Source organism: Anolis sagrei, chromosome 1 (genome assembly GCF_037176765.1).
Source record: "Anolis sagrei isolate rAnoSag1 chromosome 1, rAnoSag1.mat, whole genome shotgun sequence".
Lineage (NCBI taxonomy): Eukaryota > Metazoa > Chordata > Lepidosauria > Squamata > Dactyloidae > Anolis > Anolis sagrei.
Genome location: NC_090021.1, coordinates 268,502,781 through 268,529,394, shown reverse-complemented (window position 1 = coordinate 268,529,394; position 26,614 = coordinate 268,502,781). Strand labels below are relative to the sequence as shown.

Genomic DNA, 26,614 nt, shown 5'->3' with positions numbered 1-26,614 from the left:
CCATTCTTTACCCCCCTTAGTCTCCATCTTGCTTTCTCGTTGTATTGTTTGTATTATACTGTTCTGTTCACCTTTTTTCATATCTTTCATACCTTTGTTTCTTCTATTTTCTTTGCTCTGTTTTGTGGCGGCTGGCGGGCTATCCCGGACTGCCGGGGACCCGCGCTTTAACCTCACCCCTCGGTTTGTCTTGGGGGGGTCTCCAAACGGAGCTCACACACCGAGGGTCTCGCAGCCCTGTTATATCCACGGGGCAGGGGGAGGTACACTCACCCTGAGGTAGGTAAACTAGGGGCAAGCTTCGACGAGCGTCGGCAGCTTGCAGCACCCGCCATCTTGCCGCCACCGGAAGTCCGGGCCTGCCACTTTTGTACTCTCGCTTGCTGGGGTGTTCCAGCGAGTGTCTCTGTAGTTCTAAGAAAACTATGTCTTGATTTAAGTCGTTGACGTGCTGGCTGATACCCAAACAGGGGATGAGCTGGAGATGTCTCTGCCTTGGTCCTTTCACTATTGGCTGCTACTTCCCGGCGGATGTCAGGTGGTGCAATACCGGCTAAGCAGTGTAATTTCTCCAGTGGTGTGGGGCGCAGACACCCCGTGATAATGCGGCATGTCTCATTAAGAGCCACATCCACTGTTTTAGTGTGATGAGATGTGTTCCACACTGGGCATGCATACTCAGCAGCAGAGTAGCATAGCGCAAGGGCAGATGTCTTCACTGTGTCTGGTTGTGATCCCCAGGTTGTGCCAGTCAGCTTTCGTATGATGTTGTTTCTAGCGCCCACTTTTTGTTTGATGTCCAGGCAGTGCTTCTTGTAGGTCAGAGCACGGTCCAAAGTGACTCCCAGGTATTTGGGTGCGCTGCAATGCTCCAGTGGGATTTCTTCCCAGGTAATCCTCAGAGCTCGGGATGCTTGTCTGTTCTTAAGGTGAAAGGCGCATGTCTGTGTTTTAGATGGATTAGGGATCAGATGGTTTCCCCTGTAATAGGCAGTAAGAGCACCTAGAGCTTCGGAGAGCTTCTGTTCTACCATCTCAAAGCTCCCTGCTTGAGCAGTAATGGCACGATCATCAGCATAGATGAAACTCTCTGTCCCTTCTGGCAGTGGCTGGTCATTTGTGTAGATGTTGAACATGGATGGAGCAAGCACGCTCCCCTGAGGCAGGCCGTTCTTCTGTTTCCGCCATCTGCTTCTCTGGCCCTGGAACTCAACAAAAAAGCTCCTGTTTTGTAGCAGGTTTCCTATGAGGCGGGTGAGGTGGTAGTCCTTTGTGATATTATAAATTTTTCTCAGGAGGAGGCGGTGGTTCACAGTATCATAGGCTGCTGACAAGTCTATGAAGACAGCTCCTGTGATCTGCTGCCTTTCAAAGCCATCTTCTATGTGCTGGGTCAGGTTCAGCACTTGCGATGTGCAGCTTTTGCCTTTTCTGAAGCCAGCTTGCTGTGGGATCAGACAGGGGTCTATATTTTCCATAATTCTATGCAAAATAAGTCTCTCCAGAACTTTGTAGAGGTGGCACAACAGGGAGATTGGTCTGTAGCTTTTTGGGTCATTACGGTCTTTGCCTGGCTTCAAGATGGCGATGACTCTTGCTTTCCTCCAGATTTTGGGGATCTGACAGGATGCAGTGCAGTTGTTCATCAGCTCCAGCAGCCAGCTCCTTGCTTTTGGACCAAAGTTCTTGATTTGTTCCATCCGTAGATCATCCAAGCCAGCTGCTTTGCCATTCTTACATTTGTTGAGAGCCATGTCCAATTCAGTAGATGTAAAGGGTTCATGGAGGTTGTTGTTCTCAATCTCTGGTTGTCTGGCTATTGGTTTCTTTCCTACTTTGGTGGCAAGGTTGGGTTTCCCATTCTTCAAGAGTTGGTGTGCTATCTGATCTGCCTTTATGTTGGCATGGGTATTAGTTTGTGAGGGATCGTTGCTCAGCCGTCTCAGCAGCCTCCACGCCTTCTGGCTGCTCCTGCCCATGTCGACCTCTGTGATCAACTTGATCCACTGTTCTTTCTTGGCTTCAGAGATGGAAGACACAATGCTCTGCGCTGCCTGAAGAGTCTGCTCACTGAACGCTCACTGAACTTTAGAGCTAAGAATTGTTCTGTGTTTAGCAGATATCTCAAGGAAATAAATTTGCTTCATTAAAAAAAGAAACAAGATAGATAGGCATCTCATTCCCAAAATAAGATAATAGACAAATTCTGTTCTGCTTACCTGAGATACATTGTCCTCATTGTCATCATTGAAGCGCTTTATGTCACCTGAGATATTTTCACAGGATTCCTGCAAATGGGGCTGGTCCTGAGGGCCACTAAAACTGTTTGGATAATAGTTTGGAGCACCACCTAAGGGGGAAAATATTTTACTATTACAAGAGAGAAAGAATGTAAAATAATTTTACTGGAGAAGGTTTGAAATAGTTCTGCTATCATCTTCACTTGGAAAGATCTATGTGCGGAAATATTTTCAGCAGTAAGAGACTAAAAATCCTGATCATCTCTCATTTGAGGAATTGGAAGCAAGTAAATATAATAGACTTTAACCAAGGGAATCTGATAGTAAACTCTTCCTGATGTTACTGTGCATTATTAAAGCATTATTTCTTTAAAAAGATATTACAATTACCTTGGTTTCCAGATATGGATAGATACCCATTGGACAGATGTCAAGCTGTTTAATCACAGCAGGATGAAAGTCAAAACTAAGGTAACAATAAGTTATGTTACAGAACTCTAATATGATCTGTGCTTTTCATAGGAAAATCTATAAGCCGTTTAAACACCTCCGCAGAAGCAAATAAGATTGGCTTTTCACTTAATATTGAAAAACTGAATGTGCTCTACCAGCAGACACAAACCAATCTCTCTGCAATGCCAGAAATACAGCTGAATGGTGTAATGCTAAAAATGTTGACCACTTCTGCTACCTGGGCAGTGACCTCTCCACAAAGGTCGACATGGAATGAGCTCTGCACCTGAGCTCTGCATGTGCAGTAATTTTCTTCAAATGAAACAGAGAGTGTTCAAGGATTGGGACATTCATAGGTATACCAAGATGCTTGTTTATAAAGTTATTGTCTTTCTAACTGCTGTATGCCTGCAAAACAGGGACCATCTAAAAACACCACTCTCCGTTTCTGGAAAGATTCTATCAGCATTGCATTTGAAAAATCCTGCAAATGTCTTCGGAAGACAGGTGGATAGACACCAGTGTTCTGGAAGAAGCAAAGACCACCAACACTGAAGCCATAATTCACTGCCATCCACCTTGCTGGACTGGTGACATTGTCTAAATGACAGACCACTGTTTCCCAAAGAAAGCAATGACTTTATTCTCAACTCAAGAATGGAAAATGGAATGTTGCTGGATAACAAAAGAGATTTAAAGATGGGGTTAAAGCTAACCTTTGAAAATGTGACATAAATATAGAGAACTGGGAAGCCCTAGTCCTTGAGTGTTCTAACTGAAGGTCAGCTGTTACCAAGAGTGTTGTGGAATTTGAAGAGGCAAAAATGGAGGGTAAAAGGGATAAACGTTCCAAGAAGAAGAAAGTGTGTCAAGCTAATCCTTCTATCTAGAAATCTATGCCCAAAATGTGAAAGACCATAAGGATCCAGAATAGGTCTTCTATAGATCTGCTGCCAAGACTCTACTCCTGGAAGACAATCATACTTGGCAAAGAGTGATCACGCATGAGCATTATTAAAGAATTACTCCCAAATGAGATACCGCAATTACCTTGGTTGCCAGATATGGACATATACCCATCTCTCTGGTAATTGGCCACGCGAGTTCGGTATGGGCAATTGACAGGAATTTGCAGATAATTGGATCCCAGACGGTGTCTCTGGGTCTCTCGGTAGGACAAGAGACGCCCCTAGAATAAAATATCACAAAGGCAAGTGTGAAAGTAATAATTTCTGTTTCAATGGGTTTCACTCATTCTCTGATTTTTGCCATGCACTGTTTTAACCATTGCAAGATCAATTCTTTAGTCTTTTGATGCTCCTACCACCAGCAGAGCAGAAATGTTATAGTTTAAATGATATCAACCTAAAAGAAGATCTGCTAGGCCAAAGCGAAGGTGTTATTTTATATATCAAGTACTATACTTGAGATTGAAGAAAGCTATGTTATGTACTAATTTTGATTAAGCACCTATTTTTTAATTGAGATTGATATGCTTGCCAACAGCTGAGGGCCTTTCCAGAAAGGACCCCATATTCCAGGCCCTGTCAGATTTTTACCTGAGGCATCCAAATGTCACTTCAGGTAAAAGCGAAGTAATTTGAGACAAAGCAGGTAAACCCTGCTTTGTCTTGAATTACTTTGCTACTCTATTAGACCCGGGCCTTCCTGAAAGGGCTGTGTTTAATGGAGTATAGGGCCAGTGGGGACTGACCCATGGGACTACTTCCACATTCCTGGGGTCAGTCCCCACAACCCACCTCCATTCTTCAGGTGTCAAAAAGCCTGGAGAACCAAGGAGAGCACCCCCCTCCCCAACCCCATCCCCTAAAACCTTTAAATAAAGGAAAACTTACCATTAGGCAACCTGGTAAGTTTTCCTTTATTTTTAAGGCTTCCTGGTTCTCCCGGGAAAGCCTGCTTCTTTTGGGCACCCATGGGGACATCAGCACGAGCAAAAATGGGTTACTTTAACCAATTTTCACCAGCAATAAACTGCTGTCTGGAAGCGCCCTAAGTCAGCCAAAAACAATTATCTGGAGCCATGAAAGAATCACATGGTTACTTTCAGTTTCTTAAACACAAACCATGTGCGATTTTTTAAAAACCAAACCTTTTATTGTTTCCCTTTAGCATTTCATACAGTAATGACTATTTTACAGGTAGACCATAACTTATTACATTTATACTTCAAAGATAAGCGGTATGAATGTCTTTCCTTCTTCTCAGTTCACCTTCACAACAGCTCTGTGGGGTAGGTTTGATTAGAAGAAAATACTGGCCAAACGTCACTAGGAAGTTTTATAGCACCTGGAGGGCTTGAATCTGGTTGTCCAAGGTTCAAATCCTCCAGATCAACTAAAATATCACATTAATTTTAAATTCATACAGATTAATAAGTGCCTCCAAAATTTCTATTTTACATTTTACTGACTTAATTGTGGAAACAGCACTGAAGAAAATGGCATTACCATCACAGAAGGTTGCAGAATGGATGGAGCACTATTGCTGGGACTGCCATTTCCTGAAGTGCCAACAATCTCTCTTCAAGCATGCTCTGTGCTTGGGGAGCATGGAAGGAGGAGCTAAGGAGCAGCAGCCAATGCGTTTGACCAGAACTGGTCTTCACTCTGGTCTGGGGATGGAGTAAAAAGGCAGCTGCCAGGAGCCACAACCCAGCAATTGTCTTCTGATTTGCAAAGTGCTCACCCACCTATGGTTTGTAATTGCTCTCTCTGGTGGCTTTATCTGTGTCATAACTTTAGGGGGTCAATTGGCATGGAGCCTAGATCTCATATTAGGAAAGTGACAGTAAAGAAGATGATTATATTATTTATACCCTATTTTTCTGCCAAAGGAGACTCAAAACAGCTAACAATAAATACCACAACAATGTGTGAATTAAAACCTAACATATGCAAACCTTAAAATAGTATTAAACATTAGAAGTATTAAAAATCAACAGTTAAAACCATCAGAAGAAATACTAGCATTTCTCATTATACTGCAGCTTAGAAAGCTTAAGAAGAACATGCCATCAGAGGTGAAGAAATATTAAATAGCCTATACCTGCAATATTTTATCAGGGCTAGGTTCAATTCCTGGAGGCATGTTGCTTGGGTCAAAAGCAATTTGTTCCACTTCAGCAAAATAGTTGACAGGATTCCTGTTTAAGACAATCTTTCCCACAGGAATGAGAGGATAATCCCTGTGAGGCCAGACCTAGAAAATGAGACAGACATTTTATTATGGTCTTCTCTCAGATCAAAGTTTCCAGACTTGTAGAACAGAGATGTGACAACATTTCTTCTCTATATGAAGTATGTGAGAGAAAAATATATCATACTTACTTTAGTTACATCAAAGGGATTAAATGGAAATGTCTCAGCTTGTTCAAATGTCATGACCTGAATATAGAAACTCCATGATGGATAATCTCCATTCGCGATAGCATTGTAAAGATCACGCAGAGCATAGTCAGGATCTTTAGCAGCCAGCTTTTCTGCTTCTTCAACAGTAAGATTTTTGATTCCCTGGTCAGTCTGCAAACGTAAAAAGAAATCTATTTTAATTTTAATTAATAATCAGATGTGAATAACATTTTTAAAAAATCTTATTCCTTTTCCTGACTCAACTGACAGCAATATAGGTGTGGAAACAGACTTTATATACAAAACACTATGGGCTCTTCTACACATGCTGTAAAATCCGGAAGTAACTGGGTTAAAAGGGGAGTGGCTATTGGTTAAACAACATTTGGCAAAATTGTGGGATCAAGTTAAGAGCCAAAAAACACACATTTAAAAGGTGTGCTTAAAAGCCAATTCCTCCTGAAGAATGGGCACCTTTGCATGACTGTATATCCCTGTGGTCATGCAAAACACATGCTTTCCTTCCTTCCCCCCTGTGTAGACTGCTCCAGGACATGTGCACTTTTTAAAGGCCTGAAATACCTAATCAGCTAATTGGCCTGACAAATGGACAAGGGAAGGTGGTTCAAGGGAAGCACAACTGGAGAACAATTAGAACTCTCTGAAACTCCTTATTTTATTCTTTATAATCTTAAACAGAGGTTGAATTAAGAATTGGGAAAGGAGAGAGATCTGATGATTTTTTTAAAAAAATGCCCTCCATTATGCACTAGACCTCATATGTGCACGCACAAACCTGCTTGTGTTTATATTAAGATATTCACATGTGTGCATATATAGTCCAGTAACAGAGTGGTTTTAAAAAAAAAACCTCTTCTGGAAGTCCCCATCCATTTATCTGTTACAGAGGAAGGTTGTGAGGACCATATCCCTGGACTCACAGTTCTGTGTGTGGAATTTTTGTCTTGGATTTAAAACACATATTTTGGCGCTGTCTGAAAGCACCCTGTAAGTGCTAAAAACAAGACTACATCAAGTGATGTGTATCAGTGTAGACCTATGTTTCTTATTTAAGACCATCACTGATCCAGTATTCATGTGGCATATAATGGGTTGGACTGGTAACCATTCTTTGAGGGAATAAGCATAATCAAACACCCACAACAGCTGGCCATTCTGTTGGGGGTGCCTTTACCTTTATTTATGTGTCTGTGTTTCATTGTTTTGAGGCATTGAATGTTTGCCTTGTGTCTCTGTATATGCTGGTATCCACCCTGAGTCCCCTTGGGGAGATAGGGCAGAATACAAGTAAAGCATTATATTATTATTATTATTATTATTATTATTATTATCATTATCATTATTATTATTATTATTTGAAACAGAACAAGATGAGTCCACAGCAAACAAGATCACTCTGCTGGTTTTGCATTGGATCACACATCGGACACTTCCCAAGTGTCTAGGGTGCAGATCCCAGTAAGGTGGCCTTCTGCAGCAGGCAGATGGTAATTTTGTCAGTGCCAATTGTGTTTAAGTGCAGGCCAAGGTATTTAGGCACTGCATCCAGTGTGCCAATCACCAGTGGGACCACCTTGACTGGCTTGTGCCAGAGTCTTTGTAGTTCGATCTTTAAATCCTCATATCATGTCATCTTTTCCAGTTGCTTCTCTTCTGCTGTCACCTGGGATTGCAACATCGACAATCCATACTTTGTTTTTTAACACATCGTGAGGTCAGGAGTATTGTGCTCCAAATCTCTGTCAGTCTGAATTCAGAAGTCCAAGGAATTTGACATGCTCATTTGCTGTAACTTTTTCCTGCTTGTGATCCCACCAGTTAGTTGTCGCAGGCAGATGGTATTTGTGGCACAAGTTCCAATGAATCATCTGAGCAACGGTGTTATGCCTCTGCTTGTAGTCTGTCTGCTCGATCTTCTTGCAGCAGCTTATTATTATTATTATTATTATTATTATTATGCAATAATAATAATAATAATAATAATAATAATAATAATAGAAACCCCATGGGCCATCCATTTCAATTCCAAAAACGAGCAAAGCACTCCATGAGCAGGGCGAGGGAAATAGGGTTTTGGAAGCTAGGAAGGTGAAGGGAAAAAGATCAGGGTGGCAAGTGAGGTGGTGGGGGGGAGGCTTTTGGAGGTGAGGGAGCCAAGGGGAAAGTGCCTTTGGGGCAGGATAGGAGAGGGAAAAAGGCTTTTGGGAGTGAGGGGATCAAGGGAAAAAGGCTTTTAGGGACAAGGGAAGTGAGTAAAAAAAGCTTTTGGAGGGAAGGGAAGCAAAGAAAAAGGCTTTTGGAGGCAAGGGGAAGAGCAGGGGAAAAAGAGAAGAATAGTTGGAGGTGAAGGAGGGAAGCATGGAGCACACTTCGGGAACTGCTAATCTAAAGAATTCTAGAGAAGCAAATTAAAAACCTAGTACTTTTATTTGCATTTTTTTACATACATGTGTGTCCTGTGGCCCTAAACCCAGCAAATGTGGAGGGATAACTATTTTGTGGGAAAACCAGAATGTCTTGGGCCATTTCTATCACTAAAGATGTTGGACAAAAGCTAATAATTCCAAATTATTACTTAGTAAACTCTCAACTAATATATAAGCAGCATCTGAAAATCCCACAAAAACAACAACAACAACAATTTTCAAAGAAACTTGATGAAGTAAACTGTGTCTACAGAGTTACCTACAACAGGAATTCTTACATTTTCCAGTCACAACCCCTTTCCACCTGACAATTTTTATGTGACCCTGGGTATATAGGTATATAAAATCGATATAAAAATCATATATTCACTGGTAACAAATCAAGATTTGCAAGACTTGCTAAACAGGGTGATTTCTCTTTCTATGACATCCAACTGAAGCATCTTCTGCAGAGTCCACTCTAAACACTGCACAAAAAATAGTGTAAATGTCAAAAACATCCACTAGGTGATGTTCAGAAAACCTTTTACCAATGATGCAGGGAACAAAAAATGAGAGGACACTTTCTTCTTACCTCAGAACAAGTGACTTTGAAAGTACAGCACTGCCTGGGACAGTGGTGGTGTTTCAATGTATCCAGGTAGAAATATACAGTTTATTTTGCCACCTCAAAGATGAGGGCATGATCTACACATTTTTTTAAAATTACAACATTTGCTACCCAAAAGTCTGTCTCACTTTCCCACCCCACATCATCCAATGGTACCTCAATTGAGGTGGACCCACTGGAAAAGCAACAGTTTTTCCAAGATACCGCTGAGCAAGAAGTGAACTTTTAAAAAATGAATGAAAGGAGTTGCAATACTAAAATGGCCATATGTTTGTACAGCCCTGGAATAGGGGTGGATACAGATTTTATTATTATTTTGAGGGTAAACAACCCCTATGAAAACGTGTGCAATAATCTTTTTGAATTGTATATACCATAAAGGTAAAAGTAAAGGTTTCCCTTTGACATTAAGATACTGCATTGTCCATAGACACCTCCTAAGTCATGTGGCCAGCATGACTGCATGGAGCGCTGTTACCTTCCTGCCAAAACGGTACCTCTTGATCCACTCACATTTCCATGTTTTCAAGCTGCTAAGTTGGCAGAAGCTTGGGCTAACAACAGGAGCTCACACCGTCCTGCATATTCGAACCACCAACCTTTCAGCCAGCAAGTTCTGCAGCTTAGTAGTTTAACCCACTGAGCCACCACAGCCCCTTTTATATATACCGCAGATAGATAGAAATAGAAATATAGATATGGGAAAAGGAACACATAAGTATATTACAAAACATAAAATACTGTATATTTAACTGGAAAACAACAAAAACAAAAACAACATATTTACATGTTTAAACTATATTACTCCCTAAAAACAAATGACAGAAAAATCACACCACATGCTCAAAATCAACTAGGAATGTATTTAAAATCTAAAATACTTTATTAATAGCACATTCTTCAAAGTGAAATTCTAAACAGAAACACTGCAGTGCTTACCTTTGCATGGAATTTGCAGTACACTGCTTTTCCACAGGCATTCACTAGCTTGAAAGTATTTGATCCAAAGCCATGCATATGACGATATCCATCTGGAATGCCACGATCACTGAACACAAATGATAACTATAAAGCAACAACAACGGTAACCTTTATTGAAATTTTTCATGCAGGTCATGTTGCATGAAAATTCAAAGCTAGATTTTTAGGTATGATAGATTACTACGTTTCAAGTTATTTGGTATGTGGGACAACAGTTAATTTTTTCTCAATTATACCAGGAATCAGTGATATATTTGTGCCATTCACAAGAACTATTTATTTTCTTCTAGAAGCTCTTCAGCTAATACCAATTGATAGCTAATGACCAATATTCAGACCGTCATACAAAGCAATACTGTTTATAAGAATATGCCTTCTCTTAGGATATTGTACTCTTTCTATGTAGGCTGCTGGTACCTGATTGAACAGCACAACTTTTATCTTTCCGTTCAGTAGCAAAAATACAAACAGCTCTTTACAAAAATCACGTTCTCTCCTTCTCTTACTCTAAGCAAATTCTCTCATGAAGGTTCCCCTCTCCAACATCCACCAATGATCAGTAGTGACACCAGCACACCAACAACACCAAACATGTTGGCTTTTCTATTTATATTCAACACCCAGCAAATCACATATGGTACTGCATTATCCCTAGTGCATTGGTATCACTTCATGGTTGCACCAAACACTTAAGCTTCATGATTGCATCACACACTCAGGGCCCGTCTACACAGCCCTAAAACTTAGGCTAAAAAACAGATTAGTTTGAGGCATCCAGATGATGTTCCAGGCTAATCTGTTTCAAACTGGAGTAAACCTAATTTACTTAGTTTAATCCAGGTTTCAAAAACACCTGTAAAGATCCAGACCTTAAGCTAATGTCCAGATCTTTCCACGTGAGGGCCCTGTGGGTACTGACTCCCAGGACTGCTTCTGCAGTCCTAGGGACAAGTCCCCATAGCCATCCCATTTCTTCAGGCTCCCAAAGCCCGGAGGAGCAGGATGGCACTCCAGTCTGCCCTCCCATCCCCCCATTTCCTCCCCCAAAATTCCTCTCCCCGTTCCATCTCCTGAAGCATAATTTTGATGTGACTACAGAACTTTCCAGAAGGGCTAGTGTGGCTGACAGACCCCTCAGGTAAGTTTTGGGGGAGGAAATGGGGGGCTGGAGGGGGCTGGATGGCATCTAGCCACCCCGAGGGAAAGCCCAGATTTGCGGGTTGGAGTGGGAACAAAGTCATGATAGGAATCGGGATTTTATATCCCAATTCCTCTCAGGACTTTATTTTTTATTTATCGTGTCAGGGGCAGACCAAACAGTTGCATTGCATCTCAGGACTTTGATATGTCTGGCCCTCAAACTTGCCTTGTCATCCTGACCTAGCAATTAGCTACCTGGATATGCTGTCACACATTGCTCCTCACCAACTCCTGACATTTCCAGATATATTTTATTCTTGAAGCAGATAATCTGAGATCAAAAACTTGATTATATGGAAGTGTAGATGGGAGCCTTAGGTAAAGTCCTTCCCCTTTCCTCACTAAGGCTGGATCTACACTGCCATATAATCCAGTTCAAATCAGATAATCTGGATTGTATATGGCAGTGTAGATTAGCCCTGACTACCACAGAAGCCAAATATGTGGATGGGAACAGCCTAGACTACAAAATTCTCCCTCCAAGGGATTCTTCCCAAGCTTCCCTATAATACATAATAAACTGTAAGTTTTGAAAACATTATAATTTATATTTAGGAATGAAAAGTTAGTTCCAACCTGATGCAGAGTCTCGGGGCAGAGACTGAAGAAGTCCCATGACATGTTTGCATCTCTCAGATGGGTCTGTGGATTCCTCTTTTGACTGTGGATCAAGGATGGGAACTAATAAAAACAAAGATACAATTAAATTACCGTGTACTTATATGTACCACAGATCCTTTTATAGTTCTTCTCAGATCAGTTTGAAACAATGCACTTGTAAATCAAAACTAACTTTGACCCACCAATCCAGTATCATTCTTTTCTTGTCAGATGCCTTTGTCCTTTAGTATGAGCCAATAACTCTCAGTATACCCATAGCCTCAATTCCTGGAGCTCAGCAAAGAAGAGCTTGGCTAACAGGTATTTTTTTGACATGAGCATGGTAGGACAAGCAGCATAAGATGGGCTTGGATAAGACTTCCCAGCTCTAGAGTCGTTCGGGAGAATTTAAGGGTCATTGTTAGTATGAACTGAATGGATGCTTCCTTGTGTGCTTATTAGTATTCTATGTTATTTTGTGTGCATAACCAGGTCCTTAGGCCCGTCGCAAACTAGGTTCCTGCTGGAGAAACCCTTGCCAGCAAGTCCCTGACGTCATGAGCCTGCGCCTCTCTCCCCGCCCCTTTCTCCACCCCTTTCTCTTTGCGAGCGTGGTTTTTCCTTTGCTAGGGCAGCATTGCCCGCATTTTCTCTCAGTTGAATTCTGCCAACTGAGAGAAAATGCGGGCAATGCTGCCCTAGCAAAGGAAAAACCACGCTCGCATGGAGAAAGGGGCAGAGAAAGGGGCAGGGAGAGAGGCGGAGTCTCGTGACGTCAGGGACATGCTAGCAAGGTTTTCTCTCGCATTAACAGAGTTTGCGACGGCTCTTACATAGCTGTAGCCATGGAGCTTGGAAAGCAGGATCCCAGCTAACAAACAAAGCCCACAATTTTTTGCATTAGCATTTAATGGGGGTGTTTTGAGGATGAAACGTGGGGGTATTTTCCAATGCCTATATAAGGCTGGATCTTCATTGTGATATAATCCAGATGATCAAAGCAGATCATCCACTTTATCAGCTTTGAACTAGATTATATGAGTCTACACTACCATATAATCCAATATGTTTTCCCACCAGCATTATAAATGGAGGCCAATTGTCCAATCCGCTCCTGCAAAATTCTGGAAAATGTAGTTTAGGAAAGCCGAGAGCGTCTCTAACTGAGAATTCCGAAGGCTCCGCCCTGAACTACATTTCCCAGAATTCTGCAGAAACAAATTGGATTATTGCCAGACAATAGCCCCTGTTCTATAACACTGATGGGAAAATATTCCCAGTTTAAAACAGAAAATTTGGATTTTATAAGACAGTGTTGTGGGCCTATGACTCCTTCGTATTGATGGTGAGGCAGCTGCTGCAGGTATCTTCAAAAGCTGTGGTGAGTTTGTGTTGTTGCTAAAGAATGTGGATAGATACATCTGCAGCAAGTGCACATTAATTTCCCTTTTGGAAGAGGGAATTCTGCATGTCAGGGAGCATGAGATTTTCTTGGACAGACTGTCCTGGATAAGGAAAACAAATAATGTCTCTGAGGAGGAGGTCAGCTCCCAAACACAGGAGATATTATTAGGAGGAATATGACACATAGAAATGTGACACATCCCTGGTAGAAAGACCAGGGATGATTTTGTGAGTTTGGAGCTCCCTACTCTTGAGACATTTTGGAAATTGCAGTTTGAGAACCCTCCCAGCAATTGTGTAGCTCCAGCAATTGTTTCTCCTCAATCCTGCAGTTAAACTTCTTTTCAGAAGTAGATTTTAGCATGGCTTTAGCACAGCAGGTTAATCACGAGCTGCAGCTGCTGTAAATCTTGCCAACCAGAAGGTTGACAGTTCGAAGCCAGATCAGGGTGAGCTCCTGATCTTCAGCCCAGCTCCCCTGCCCACCTAGCGGATCGAAAACAACAATGTGAGTAGATGAATAGGAACCACATTAAATAGGAACCACATTAAGGAACTGACTTTTGGAGGAATGTTTATAAACAAAGAAAGCTCTTTGGCAGGAGATGAATTCACAGCACTTCCCTGTGGCCGGAACTGAGCACAGCCTCCAAAAGATGCCAAATGATGAAAAAAAGCCTAAATATACCTTCATCTGTTGTCTGTCTTGTCATTGCATAATAGGCATTGAATCTTTGCCATATATGTGTTCTGTTATCTGCCCTGTGTCCCCTTCAGGGTGAGATGGGCAGAGTATAAGTACTGCAAATAAATAAATAAATATTTTTCCCCTCTTTGGGAAAAAAACCAGTTTTTCATGTATCTTTTTATTACAGCCTGTTTTCTTTCAACACCTTCAATTTACAATTTTATGGCTTTATTTTTCTCCATCTCATTTTTGCTAAAGGTTAAAAATATCATCCTGTGCTCATCTCTATGCTCTACCCTGAAGACATGTTGGGTAGTGGGTATCTGGGTGACTTTTATTTATTTTATTTCGGCTCTCAGCCCAGTGGAATGTAATCTTTACTTTCTACACATCTTATTTTCATTACATTTCAGGTTAACACTTTTGCCATGCATATCTGTTATTTCAATCAGTTTAATTACAGAGAAAAGAGTTGCCTCAGATCTGTTTGAAGGGCAGGATATTTTTTTTCATGTCAAGAGCAACTTGAGAAACTGCAAGTCGCTTCTCGTGCGAGAGAATTGGCCATCTGCAAGGATGTTGCCCAGGGAACGCCCAGATGTTTGGATGCTTTTTACCATCCTTGTAGGTGACTTCTCTCATGTCCCCACATAGGGAACTGGGTTTGACAGAGAGAGCTCAACCCACTATCCCTGGATTCAAACTGCTGACCTGTCAGTGAGCAGTCCTGCTTGCACAAGGGTTTAACCCAGTGGTTCTCAACCTGTGGGCCCCCGGGTGTTTTGTCCTACAACTCCCAGAAATCCCAGCAAGTTTACCGGCTGTTAGGATTTCTGGGAGTTGAAGGTCAAAACATCTGGGGACCCACAGGTTGAGAACCACTGCTTTAACCCACTGGGGCTGGCAGAAAAAAAAACTGATGGAGAAGGGGAGAGACATAACTGGAAGGAATGTGGTTCTGCCTAGTTGGTTGGTTCAAAGGATAGACCCACAGGTACCTAGGAAAACAAATTGTACTGATTATGCAAAAGCAGCGTTGTCAGGTTGTGCCTTCAGCAAAGAATCTGTCAGTTGGCACAATATTTTAAATTAATGTTTATGGGAAGAAGGGATCATGTGTTTTCTTTGCTTTTACTCACAAATTCCTAGATTTAAGTCATAACTCATAACCCAGAGAAATGCACATCATGATCTAACATACCAGCATTGGATCTCTAAGAAAGAAGATGGGAGTGTTGTTCCCTACAAAGTCCCAGTTGCCCTCTTCTGTATAGAACTTCACTGCAAAGCCTCGAGGATCACGAACTGTGTCAGCCGAACCTGATTCACCAACTGTAAAGCAAAGGTTTCCCAATAGTAGACAATGGAAATTGCAGTCAGACCCAACAAATATTTTCAAAAAAAAAGTTATCTAACTTTTGTCTCAGTTTTACTGAATTTTACTATTAAAAGGCCATGCATTCTGAATACAGGGGATTTCACTAATACTATTAAAGTTCTAATTAGGTCTCTCGCAGTTATCTTGGGAACAGATTTATGAATAAGCTTTTTTCCACAAATTTCTTGCTCTCTCAACCATCACAAGATCTCTGAATACACCACATGTCAAAGAATCTCTCCTGGAAAATTAGTTATGAAAGTGCAGTACATCAACACCTATACTAAGCATAATGTCCTACAGCACAATGTACACTGTCTTAACAATGCCTATTCAAAAGACATCCTTGCTGATGTTGGCATTTATAGTATCCTAGTAAGTTAATAGAAAGAGAACCTGCATAATTTCCTGTATTGGTCTCCTGAGAACTGGAATTACAGGAAGGGATACAGGATTGACTCCCTTACAAATCAGCTGACATTGACAAGTTATAAATTAAATTTCCATATATTTCTGTTGAAATCCCTTTCACAATATTGCAATTATACAGAATGAAAATTAAATTTTCATGTAACTATCCCAAAGCATAATGCAATCCTATTATATACAAATATGTGACTCAAATTTTGATTTCATAAACTCCAAATTGTATTTCAAGTTACCTCAAGCAGCACAGATAGGTGAATAGAACACAACATCCTTTAGTTTACAAGAGCCACTCTTAATTTTTCCCAATGCACATTGTTTATTATCGTTCTGTGTAATTGTGATATTTGGAAAGATAGTCTAAGACAAATATATAGAAGATTTAGTAATATAACTTATCTTTTCCAGTTCATTTGTATGAGAATCATTCCTTAGGTTGATGCATCCACTGAAGACTAGAAATAATCATTTGACAACTTTCTCTATAAGACATGAAACCCCATTTCCAAAAATTACAGTGTCATGAACCATTTTCTGACTATACAAAGGACAAAAGAAGGTGGAGAGAAAAATGTGGGAGCCCCGCTAAAATGATCTAGTTTTTATATCCATGTGTTTTCACAGTTTTCACAGCCAACTTCTTCAGAGGGAATACCAAGTGGTATTAAAGCCTCAGATATAAAATATATTTTCTGTTAGTATAGGGTGGATTTCGGATATGGCTAGCAAACACTTTCCTACTCTAGTTTGTTTAATGGTATTTTGGAAAACCAGGAGGAATCAAGGACTTTTTCACTGAAGAGATCAATGAAGATAATTGATCAAAGTATTACTTTCGAGCAAACCACTGACCACCTGCTGCAATGCAACCTGAGCCCTGCCACATGCACAATGGAGGACCTTCTTGCAGCAACACTGGAAGCACTCCAAGTGGCCAGATACTGGTCAAAGGACATTTAACCAGCTACCAAACTCACAAGTTGTGTATTTTTCTGTTTGTTTGCTTTGTTCTGTTAGAAATGTAATATAATGGATTGGCTGCTCTGACACGACAAAAAAAAATCAGTGGATTGCACATAAAATAAATTACAATTACAATACAAACCAAGAATTGTAAAAGCCTTACCAATAGCAGAAAGTCGAACAGCAATGGGAGTTATTTTACCAGTGTGCTCAAATAGGGTTGCTTTGCAATACTGGGTGATATCATGAGTCACTTCAAAATAGCCAAAAGCACCTGAAATTATTTTAAAATGTGACTTTTCTGTAGAAACTTTAATAGAATAATATCAAATAAAGATCATATATATGGCACAAATAAAGGAACAAGAAATACTCTTCTCTGATAGCCACTGGTTGAGAACGGGAGGGCAGTGTGCATCAAATAGTGTGTGTGTGAGTGTCCCGGCCACCCAAACCCAAGGAATATGGAATGCTGTGTAAACAGTGCTGAGTGATTTTGTCTGAGATCCCACTGAACATCATACATAGACCCAAAGTCAGAGCTTGCTCCAGCTTCTCAGGGAGAATTTGGAGCCACCCATGACTTGTTAATGTGGTCTAAGGCTACATTAACTCAAATCAGCTCCATGCATCATTTCGCTGATACAAAACGGATACTCCTGCTTCCTTTCAGGATTATAGGCCAGTGTAGCTGTGCGTTAAGTTAAATTCACAATTCCTTGGTCCTGGCTACACTGTGATTTTCACACAATTTCAGCATGAGCCACAAATGTGTGCTACTAATAATGTGAAAAGCAATGCCAGGTGGATTTTTCAAAAAATTAATTAATCCTGAATTGAAAACTAAAAGGACAAAGGTTCAGGCAATAAATTAGAAATCAATGTACTGTTGAAGGCTTTCATGGTCAGAATCATTGAGTTGCTGTGAGTTTTCCGGGCTGTATGACCATGTTCAACGTCAGGAGAGAATGCTTCTGGAACATGGTCATACAGCCCAGAAAACTCGCCACAACCCAATTAGAAATCAATTTGAAGCTAGCTTTTCAACTATGCCACTTAAAATATGTTGGAAAAGTAAAGGATGGCAAAATTAAAACAACAAAAGTATTCCACAGGTGATATCATGATTCCTAAAAGTAGATCACCAAGTATGGGAAGAAGCCATAAAATACTTCATTTGATCCAACTCAAAGTCTTGTTGCAGAGTGTAGGAAACAGCAATTTCTTAACCCCCCCTAGGGGGTTGAGAATGGCGGGGTAGAAGTACTCGAAATAAATAAATTTATATTTTCTTATTCCTTCTGAATGCAACAAGCAGCCCAAAATATTGGATGCTCTGTTTTACAAGAAATACACTACATTGTCTCTAACACTAACCTGCTCCTTTGGCATGAGCAAGTCTTTCGGGAATCCTCTCTTGGTCAAAATGTGCCATAACTTCAGCAAAAACTGCATCCTGAACCAAGAGGGGACCTCGTGGACCCACCGTCAAGACATTCCGATGGTTTCCCACTGGGATTCCTGCTGCCCTGGTCAAGGCAGATGGCCCCTAGATTTAACAAGGGAAACAATGAAAAGGATATATAACAACTGTTTGAGACTCCATGAGATATTCATTGAAAAATCCTGCAAGCAATATGTGTTGCGGGATGTCCAGCAAAAACAATGATTTTGCAGTTTAATAAACATGAAGCCCATGTTTTTATGATAGAAGCAATTTGAAAATGGCACATATAACCCAGGAACAAAAATAATGTTACATAGGTTGTTATGAGTTTTCTGGGCTATATGGCCATGTTCCAGAAGCATTCTCTCCTGATATTTCACCTGCATCTATGGCAGTTTCCAACAGACCTAATTTCCAACAGACCTCACAACCTCTGAGGATGCCTGCCATAGATACAGGTGAAATGGAGAGAATGCTTCTGGGACATGGCCATACAGTCCAAAAAACTCACAATAAACCAGTGATTCCAGCCATGAAAGCCTTCGACAATACTGTGTTACATAGTGCTATATGAGTAGGACTAAGCAAGAGTGTTATTGGATGATGCTGTAGTTGAACTGGAACACATATAAACTACAACTCACATGAAGAAAAAAGTGGGTTGATAGCAGCGCCTGCAATAATGAGAGTTTATTCAAGTAATGGAGAAAAGGCCAATGAAGTTATTTCACAACTGTAGGCACTTGGAGGACCATGATTAAGTCACATACTTTCAGTCTCAGATAAAAACAAAAGCACACGTGTGGAAAAAAAATCAGAAGCTGGAAGCTTGTATCCTTGGCTGTCCTTTTCCCATGTCAATCTCAAAGTCTTTCAGGTGATGTTTCAAATCCTATTCCATACATATTTGTTGCATTTTATGTTCAAGTGCACTATGCAATCATACACTACAAGGTTTTCTCATTCAAAATAGCAAAGATTTGAGTTACTTGCCTTACATTTTTCTAGCAGGAAAATTTTGCCTTGAAAAGCAGACTTAAAGATTTCTGCTGAACGTGTCACTTGTGTACTAGCATATTAAAATTGGATAACTCATGAGGTAATCATATTTGCACACATTTGAGTAAGAATGGAGCTTTTGCAACACAGTTATGCCTTGGGGTTTGGATCGGTGGGTACTAGAATTAGGATGCTCCAATCCGATTACACACAAAGTCTATAAGGTAAATTATCATAATATAATCCCCCTTTTATAAAAAGGCAAAATCAGTGTAGATCGGTCCTAAATCTGATTGCTTTCATTAAGCCACTAAAAATATAGACAATTACATTATGTAAGATGATTTTTGTTCATGGGTTGTAAATGTTATTTCTGAACACTTTCAAACAAGGAACAGAACAAAATTCAAATTGTGCTACAACTGCCCTGCCACGACCTCTGCTTCTGAGCACCAGGAATAAACAACAAAATAGGAAAGGCTCCTTTGACCAGCAGGAATGTATGTTTTAATAATGGTCCACCATCCTAAGCATTAGAACTGATTCTCATGGAAGTTAAAGGGTTGCTGTGAATTGGAGAAACTCTCTCCCTGAGGTGGTAAACATTATCTGGGAAAGGAAGATGCACGCCTCCGCCCCAGACCTGGAGTTCAAGCTCCAAAGACCTGCCCTCTGGCCAGGCCAACCCAAGAGGCTACTTTTGGGACGTTCTGGCTCACACTCCTGCCCTCTCTTCCACCCTTCAGGAGCCCAGAGATCCCAGGAAAACTGCTGTGACGGCCCCTCAGTAGGGAAAGAGGAGGTCCGGACCCCCTCCCCTCCCCCCCTCTTCAGAGGAGCGATGGTCTCGCCCACCCGAAGGGTTTCCTTCCAAAGCATTGCCAGTCCGTCCCAAGGGAAGCCAGGAGGGCGATCCGGGCAGAGCACTCCAATGGATTCCTGGGAGGGGGTGAGGGGGATTTCTGGGTACCTGCTGGCTGCACTGCTCTTGCCACTGCTCCAGCTGCTCCTTGGCATAGTCCCGGCGACCTTCCATGTTGCGAGGCTGGAGCTGGAGAAGACGGGAAAGGAAAGCACTTCTCCGAAGGATGGGAAGGAAGAGCCGTGGGAGGAAGAAGAGCTCTCTCTCCCAAGAGGTGGTACCCAAGGCAGCAGCACACTGACAAGTCCCCGCCTCCTGCCCCAGGGAGGAAGGCTGGAGACAAAAGCTCCCCCACCCCGCCCTGCTGGGAAAGGAGACCAGGACAGACAGATGCTAAGGAAATGAGCCCACTTTCTCTCTGCTTTATTCTCTCTCTCCCAAACTTTGGTCTTCTGGATGCTCTGTACTACAACTCCCAGAAGCCCCAGCCAACTTGGCCAATTCTGCCAGCTGAAGTCCCAAATTCCCGCAAGACGAACATTTAGAGTCTCGGTTGTTGTAGGTTTTTTCGGGCTATATGGCCATGTTCTAGAGGCATTCTCTCATTATGTTTCACCTGCATCTATGGCAAGCATCCTCAGAGGTACCTTAGATGCCATAGATGCAGGCGAAATGTCAGGAGAGAATGCCTCTAGAACATGGCCATATAGCCCGAAAAAACCTACAACAACCCAGTGATTCCGGCCGTGAAAGCATATCGAACATTTAGAATTTGCTCTTATTTATATCCCGTTCTTCTCTGCTTTCCTGGAGGGACCCAGAACAGCTAACAACAGCAAAAATTCAATGCTACACAATAAATAACATTTTAAAAACAACGTACATAATAAATAACTTATAAAATTCATATAAAAGACAGTTTGCTGAGTTAAAAACATCATCCAACTCAATCCAAACATTCTGATCCAATAACTCTTAGTCTTTACCAGTTCAATCCATCAATCTGGGAATGCCTGATTCCAAAGCCAGGATTTCAGTTCCTTCCTGAAGGTCAGGAGGGAGGGGGCAGACCTAACCTGATTGGGGAGAGAGTTCCATAGCCGGGGGCCACCACAGAGAAAGCCCTGTCTCTCGTCCCCACCAAGTGTGACTGCGAGGGTGGTGGGACCGAGAGCAGGGCCTCTCCGGAAGATCTTAAAGTCCTTGATGGTTTATAGGGGAAGATATGTTCAGAGAGGTAGACTGGGCCAGAACTGTGTAGGGTTTTATAGGTTAGAATCAGCACTTTGAATTATGCTCTTCTCTGGTATTATTCAGAAGTGCTTCTTCCCTTGACCATGTGACCAAATGCTTTCCGTAATGTCTCTTGGATGGGATTCTGGATCTGAAGGCCCACACATCTGGAGGACAAAGCAGAAAAACCCCAAATATCTCAGGAGGGGTGGGGGAGGGAGAGATGTCTCAGTAAAAATGGCCTGGGAGATAGGAGTCAGGACCAGCCCACACAAGCTTCATTTCTCCTGCAGATCCCAGTTCCTTTTCCTCTTCCTGAATGATACAAGTCTCTTTTCCAACCAGGCATAAGGCAGAGGGACAAACTCACTTTAACCAAAGGCCACATCAGCCTTATGATGTGACATCTCCGGCCCACCCCCTGTTTGCATATTAGCCAGCACGCCAACGCCTTAAATCAAGAAATAGTTTTCTAAGATCTACAGAGATACTCACAGGAACACCTCAGAAAGCGAGAGTTCAAAAGTGGCAGGCTAAAATCCGGAACCTCAATCCATGGCTGATACCGAATGAGAGACTCCCTCTAGGGCACACAGAAGATTGAAGGCACTGAACAGACTGCACTTTGGCACCACGAGATGCAGAACCAAACTTACGAAATGGGGTCACAAAGTGGAGTCCACAACATGTGAGTGTAGAGAAGAGCAAACCACAAACCACCTATTACAATGCAGTCTGAGCTCTGCCACATGCGCAATGGAGGACCTTCTTATAGCAACACCAGAGGCACTCCAAGTGACCAACTTCTGGTCAAAGGACATTTAGTATAATGCCAAGTTTTTAAACTTTGTTTGTCTTTTTATATACATTACAACTGTACCCTTGGTTCGTTTCTGATACAATAAATAAAAAATCAGCCTTATGGTTGCCTTCAAAGGACCAGTTGTTTAAATGTAACTACGTTGCCCTGGCATTAAAATCCTTGTGGAACACATAAAATGATGTGGTAGCCTGGATTCCGCCCACGAGCCTTATGTTTAACATGTGTGCTACAAAGGTACCAGAAACACATAACAAACTGGAAGAGGAAGAATCAGAACCACTGGAACCAATTTCTCCTCCTGTGCCAAATGCAGAAAGAGGCACAGATCCTGCTCCTCCTCTTCCTGTGTGTTGCAAGTCTATGTTTTGCTTGAGAAAGACACCCTGTAAATCATGTCGAACATGTAGACAAGAGACTGGCCAACAGGACAAAGAAGAAGAACTGTTCATCCAATCTCTTGCCTAGTGGAGCTAGTTTCTCATCCTCTGTGTTATGTGTTCCTGTTCCCCTGGTACTCCTCTTCCTTTGTCCGGGCAGAGAAGACATTTGCAGGAGCACAGGAGGAGAAAGAGGATCTTGAACCATAGCGTAAGGGAAGCAGTGCAGGACTAGCTCTTCCTCTTACTTGCATTCCACAGGTCTCTGTTTTGCTCAGGATATGAAGGAAGATACCAGATGGAACAGAGACATGTAGCAAACAGGGTGAAGAAAAGGAACAAGACTTGCTTGCACCCACACCTTCAGTTATCTGGAGATCTGATTCTTCTTTTTCTTCCTCTGTGCAGCATGTTTCGGTTCCCCCCAGCACTCCTCTTTCCATGCCCAGGTGGAACAGAGATTTGTAGCAAACAAGAAGAGGAGGTGGATCTGAAAGGTAAGGGACACTGTGTGAAGCCAACTCCTTGTCTTCCTGTGTGTTACAAGTCTTTATTGTACATGGGAAAGGATGGGACACAACAAACTCTGTCAAGACACAAGTGTGCGCTTTCCATCTAAGTAATAGTGAAGCCAAAAAGAAACTGAAGGTTACCTGGGAAGGCCAAGAGCTTGAACACTGTTTCCATCCTAAATATCTCAGCCTCACCTTAGACCGAATGCTAACATTTAAGAAACATTGTGTGAACACTAAGTGCAAAGTAGCTGCACATAATAACATCCTGCAGAAACTTACTAATAGCACATGGGGTGCAGACCCAAAATTAATAAGAACATCAGCTCTGGCCTTGTCTTACTCAACTGCTAAGTATGCCTGCCCCGTCTGGCATAAATCTGCCCACAGGAAACAGATGAATATAGCACTAAATTTATTTATTTATCATGTCAGGGGCAACCAGACCATTGTATTACATTTCTAACAGAACAAAACAAACAAACAGATAAAAAAACCCACAAAGTTTGCAAACTTGGTAGTTGATTAAATGTCCTTTGACCAGTATCTGGCCACTTGGAGTGCCTCTAGTGTTGCCGCAAGAAGGTCCTCCATTGTGCATGTAGCACTAAATGAAAAATGTAGAATAATCAAAGGATGTCTTAAACCTACACCTGTTGATAGACTCTATAAGCTTGGTGGCATTGCCCCCCAATGTGCAATGGGAAGTTGCTGCCAACTGCGAGAGAAATAAGGTTGAACACTCTGAAAGCCACCCACTATATGGCTATCGGCCTCCTCCAAGTAGGCTTAAATCAAGGGAAAGTTTCATGAGAACCACCACTTCTCTAAATGTTGCTTCAGCAACACCAAGAATATCCCTGTGGGAAGCAAAATCAGGCAATTACAACTGGGTGGCCACCCATGAGGATCTTCCTCCAGGGGTAAACCAAGAATGGGCAACTTGGAAGTCCATGAAGTCCAAGTCCATCCTCCACCTTGTGTGACTGTGGTGCAAAACAAACAACTCAGCATCTGTATGATTGCCCACAATGCCCTGCCTCATGCACAGAGGAAGAACTGTTTAAAGCTACAAATAATGCAGTTGCTGTTGCCCGTTTTTGGTCTAAAACTATCTAGCTGCTTGTTATCCCTTTATTCTATCAGTTTTAGACTTATCTTTTATGCAATCCTTTTGACACAAAATAAATAACAACAAACAGAGACTCATATCAAACAAGATGAAGAGGAGAAGCCAGCCCCACCTACGCTATTACATACCCCAAAGATTCAGTTCCTCTTCTTTTTCCAATATGCTGTATGTTTTTGTTCACCCAGTACTTCTCTTTCTTTGTCCATCTGGAACAGTGTTTCATGGAACACAGGAAAAGGAAGAGGACCTAGATTTATGAAGTAAACAAGGTTTCATGCAAGACCACCTCCTTCTCTTCCTGCATGCTGTGCATCTCTCTTTTGTCCAGTATCTCCCTTCCTTTCCAGCATGCAGGAAAAAGAGGAGTGGGCACTGCATGTTTCCCAAATAGACCCCTCACTCACATCCTAAAATTGGCACTGTCAAGTGACTGTTTACATGGCAGCCCCAACTTCAGGAGGTGGCAGCATTTCAAGTTCATGAATAATCAAAACAGTGAGTGTGAAACCTGTGAATGTGCAGGGCCAACTGTATAATCAAGGCCCCAGGGTAACAACCTGTCAAGTAGATTTCAGATCCATATTGTGATACTACTGCCTTCTGGAACATGTGAGAGGTTGGGAATTAGAGGAATTATATCGCAGTGGTTCCAGTCATACCTCTCAGGCAAGTTACAGCTAATGGTGCTTGCTTGGAGACAGCTGTTCTTCCAAAAGGAGCTGATATGTAGCATTCCATAAGCTCTCTAATACTTTTTAATATTTATAAGAAACCACTGGGAGAGATCATCTCGAGGTATGGGGCGGGGTCCTATCAGTATGCTGATGACACCCCGATATATTTCTCCATATCTTAAAAAAACAATGTTATATAAGGATAGCATTATAAATAAATACCTGGAGAAGGTTAAGAGATGGATGAAGAAATTAAAACTGAATGCAGGTAAGACTGAGGCACTTGCCATTAAGGGCTGGAGGTGTATCAACAGCCCTGGATGGGGTTACATTCCCCATGAACAACTGTGTTCTCAGCTTGGGAGTGCTACTTGAGCCATCTTTCCCAGTGTCAGCTAAGAGATATGTAATTATCAAGAGTGCTTATTATCAGCATTGGCTGATATGCCAGCTCCATATTCTATGAGTATAAAGATGGTCATCCCAAGGTTGGATTTCTGCAATATATTGTACATTGGGCTATCTCTGTACAAGGTTCAGAATTTCCATTTGGTTCAAAACATGGCAGAAACAATGACTATGGAAACATCTAAGATGGATTCCTGTCAGCTCTTGGGGAATTTCCTGCCCCATTGCTACGTGATCCTGTCGATGCTCTGGTCACTCTCTTCAATGGGGAGATGACTAGAGCAATAGACATGACTGCTCTGAAATGTCCCCACTCACATAGCAGAGTTAAATCAGGTCCTTGGTTTAATGAGGAGCTGGCAGCAATGAAGCGTGTAAGATAGAGACTAGAGCTTGTGTGGTGTTCAACTTGTAGCAAATCAGACTGAACATGGGTATGTTCCTATATAAGGATGTATTCCACGGCAGTGGAGGCTGCAAAGAAATCTTCCATTGAGGTCAACATTGCGTCCACAAGGAACTGTCCAGCTGAGCTGTTCCAAGTGGTCAGAGGGTTGTTAAATCCTGCCCCACAAGATGGGATCCCTGACCATTCGTCAGCTCGCTGTGAAGCATTTGCTCAGTTCTTTGCGGATAAAGTTGCTCCGATCTGTACCAACCTCGACACCACTTTAATGGCAGTCTCTGGAGATGTAATGTGAGCATCTACTTGTCTGGTCTTAATGGAATTATTTCAACTAGTGCAACCTGAGGATGTGGACAAGATCCTTGGAGAGGTGAGGGTGACCAGATATATCCTGGATCCCTGCCCATCCTGGCTGATAAAGGAGGCCAGACGGGGTTTGGCAGAGTGAGTGAAGGTGGTGGGTTACAGAAAGCTTCTATAAGTGTGAAATCAAAGTGTCCTAAATAACTTCCTGTCTCAATAATGAGCTGGAAGCTGCTTTGTGGAGATGCATGCCTGGAAATTATAATGTTCTACACTACAAAGCTCAAAGGAGTCAGAAGATCAGCTAAACCGAAGCTTTAGCAAACAAGGATTTAAGTATGATTAAACTCATAGAATAATAGAGTTGGAAAAGACCACATGGACCATCTAGTCCAACCTTCTATTATGCAGGAAAAGCACAATCAGAGCACCTCAACAGATGACCATCCAGCCTCTGTTTAAAAGTTTCCAAGAAAGGAGCTTCCACCGCTTTCTGAGGCAGAGAGTTCCACTGCTGATCAGCTCATATGGTCAGGAAGTTCTTCCTAATGTTCAGGTGAAAATGCCTTTCTTGTAATTTGAACCCATTGCTCCAAGTCCTAGTTTCAAGGGCAGCAGAAAACAAAGCTGCTCCCTCTTTCTTATGACACCCTTTCACATACTTATACATGGCTATC

General features: G+C 41.9%; 1 protein-coding gene across 1 annotated transcript in view; it reads right to left on the bottom strand.

Annotated features, from left to right (window-relative positions):
- LOC132768743 (catalase-like) overlaps positions 1-20,322 on the bottom strand; it is a 34,802-nt gene extending 14,480 nt beyond the window's left edge. The window contains exons 1-10 of the mRNA XM_060764935.2: positions 20,178-20,322; positions 18,139-18,310; positions 16,925-17,035; positions 15,196-15,326; positions 11,879-11,983; positions 10,061-10,186; positions 6,044-6,235; positions 5,763-5,915; positions 3,744-3,882; positions 2,220-2,350 (exon numbers count right to left, since the gene is read on the bottom strand). Coding sequence (XP_060620918.2) covers positions 2,220-2,350; positions 3,744-3,882; positions 5,763-5,915; positions 6,044-6,235; positions 10,061-10,186; positions 11,879-11,983; positions 15,196-15,326; positions 16,925-17,035; positions 18,139-18,310; positions 20,178-20,243 — 1,326 coding nt within the window. The 5' untranslated portion in view covers positions 20,244-20,322. The remainder of the gene's footprint in view (positions 1-2,219; positions 2,351-3,743; positions 3,883-5,762; positions 5,916-6,043; positions 6,236-10,060; positions 10,187-11,878; positions 11,984-15,195; positions 15,327-16,924; positions 17,036-18,138; positions 18,311-20,177) is intronic.
- Positions 20,323-26,614: the final 6,292 nt, after the last annotated feature.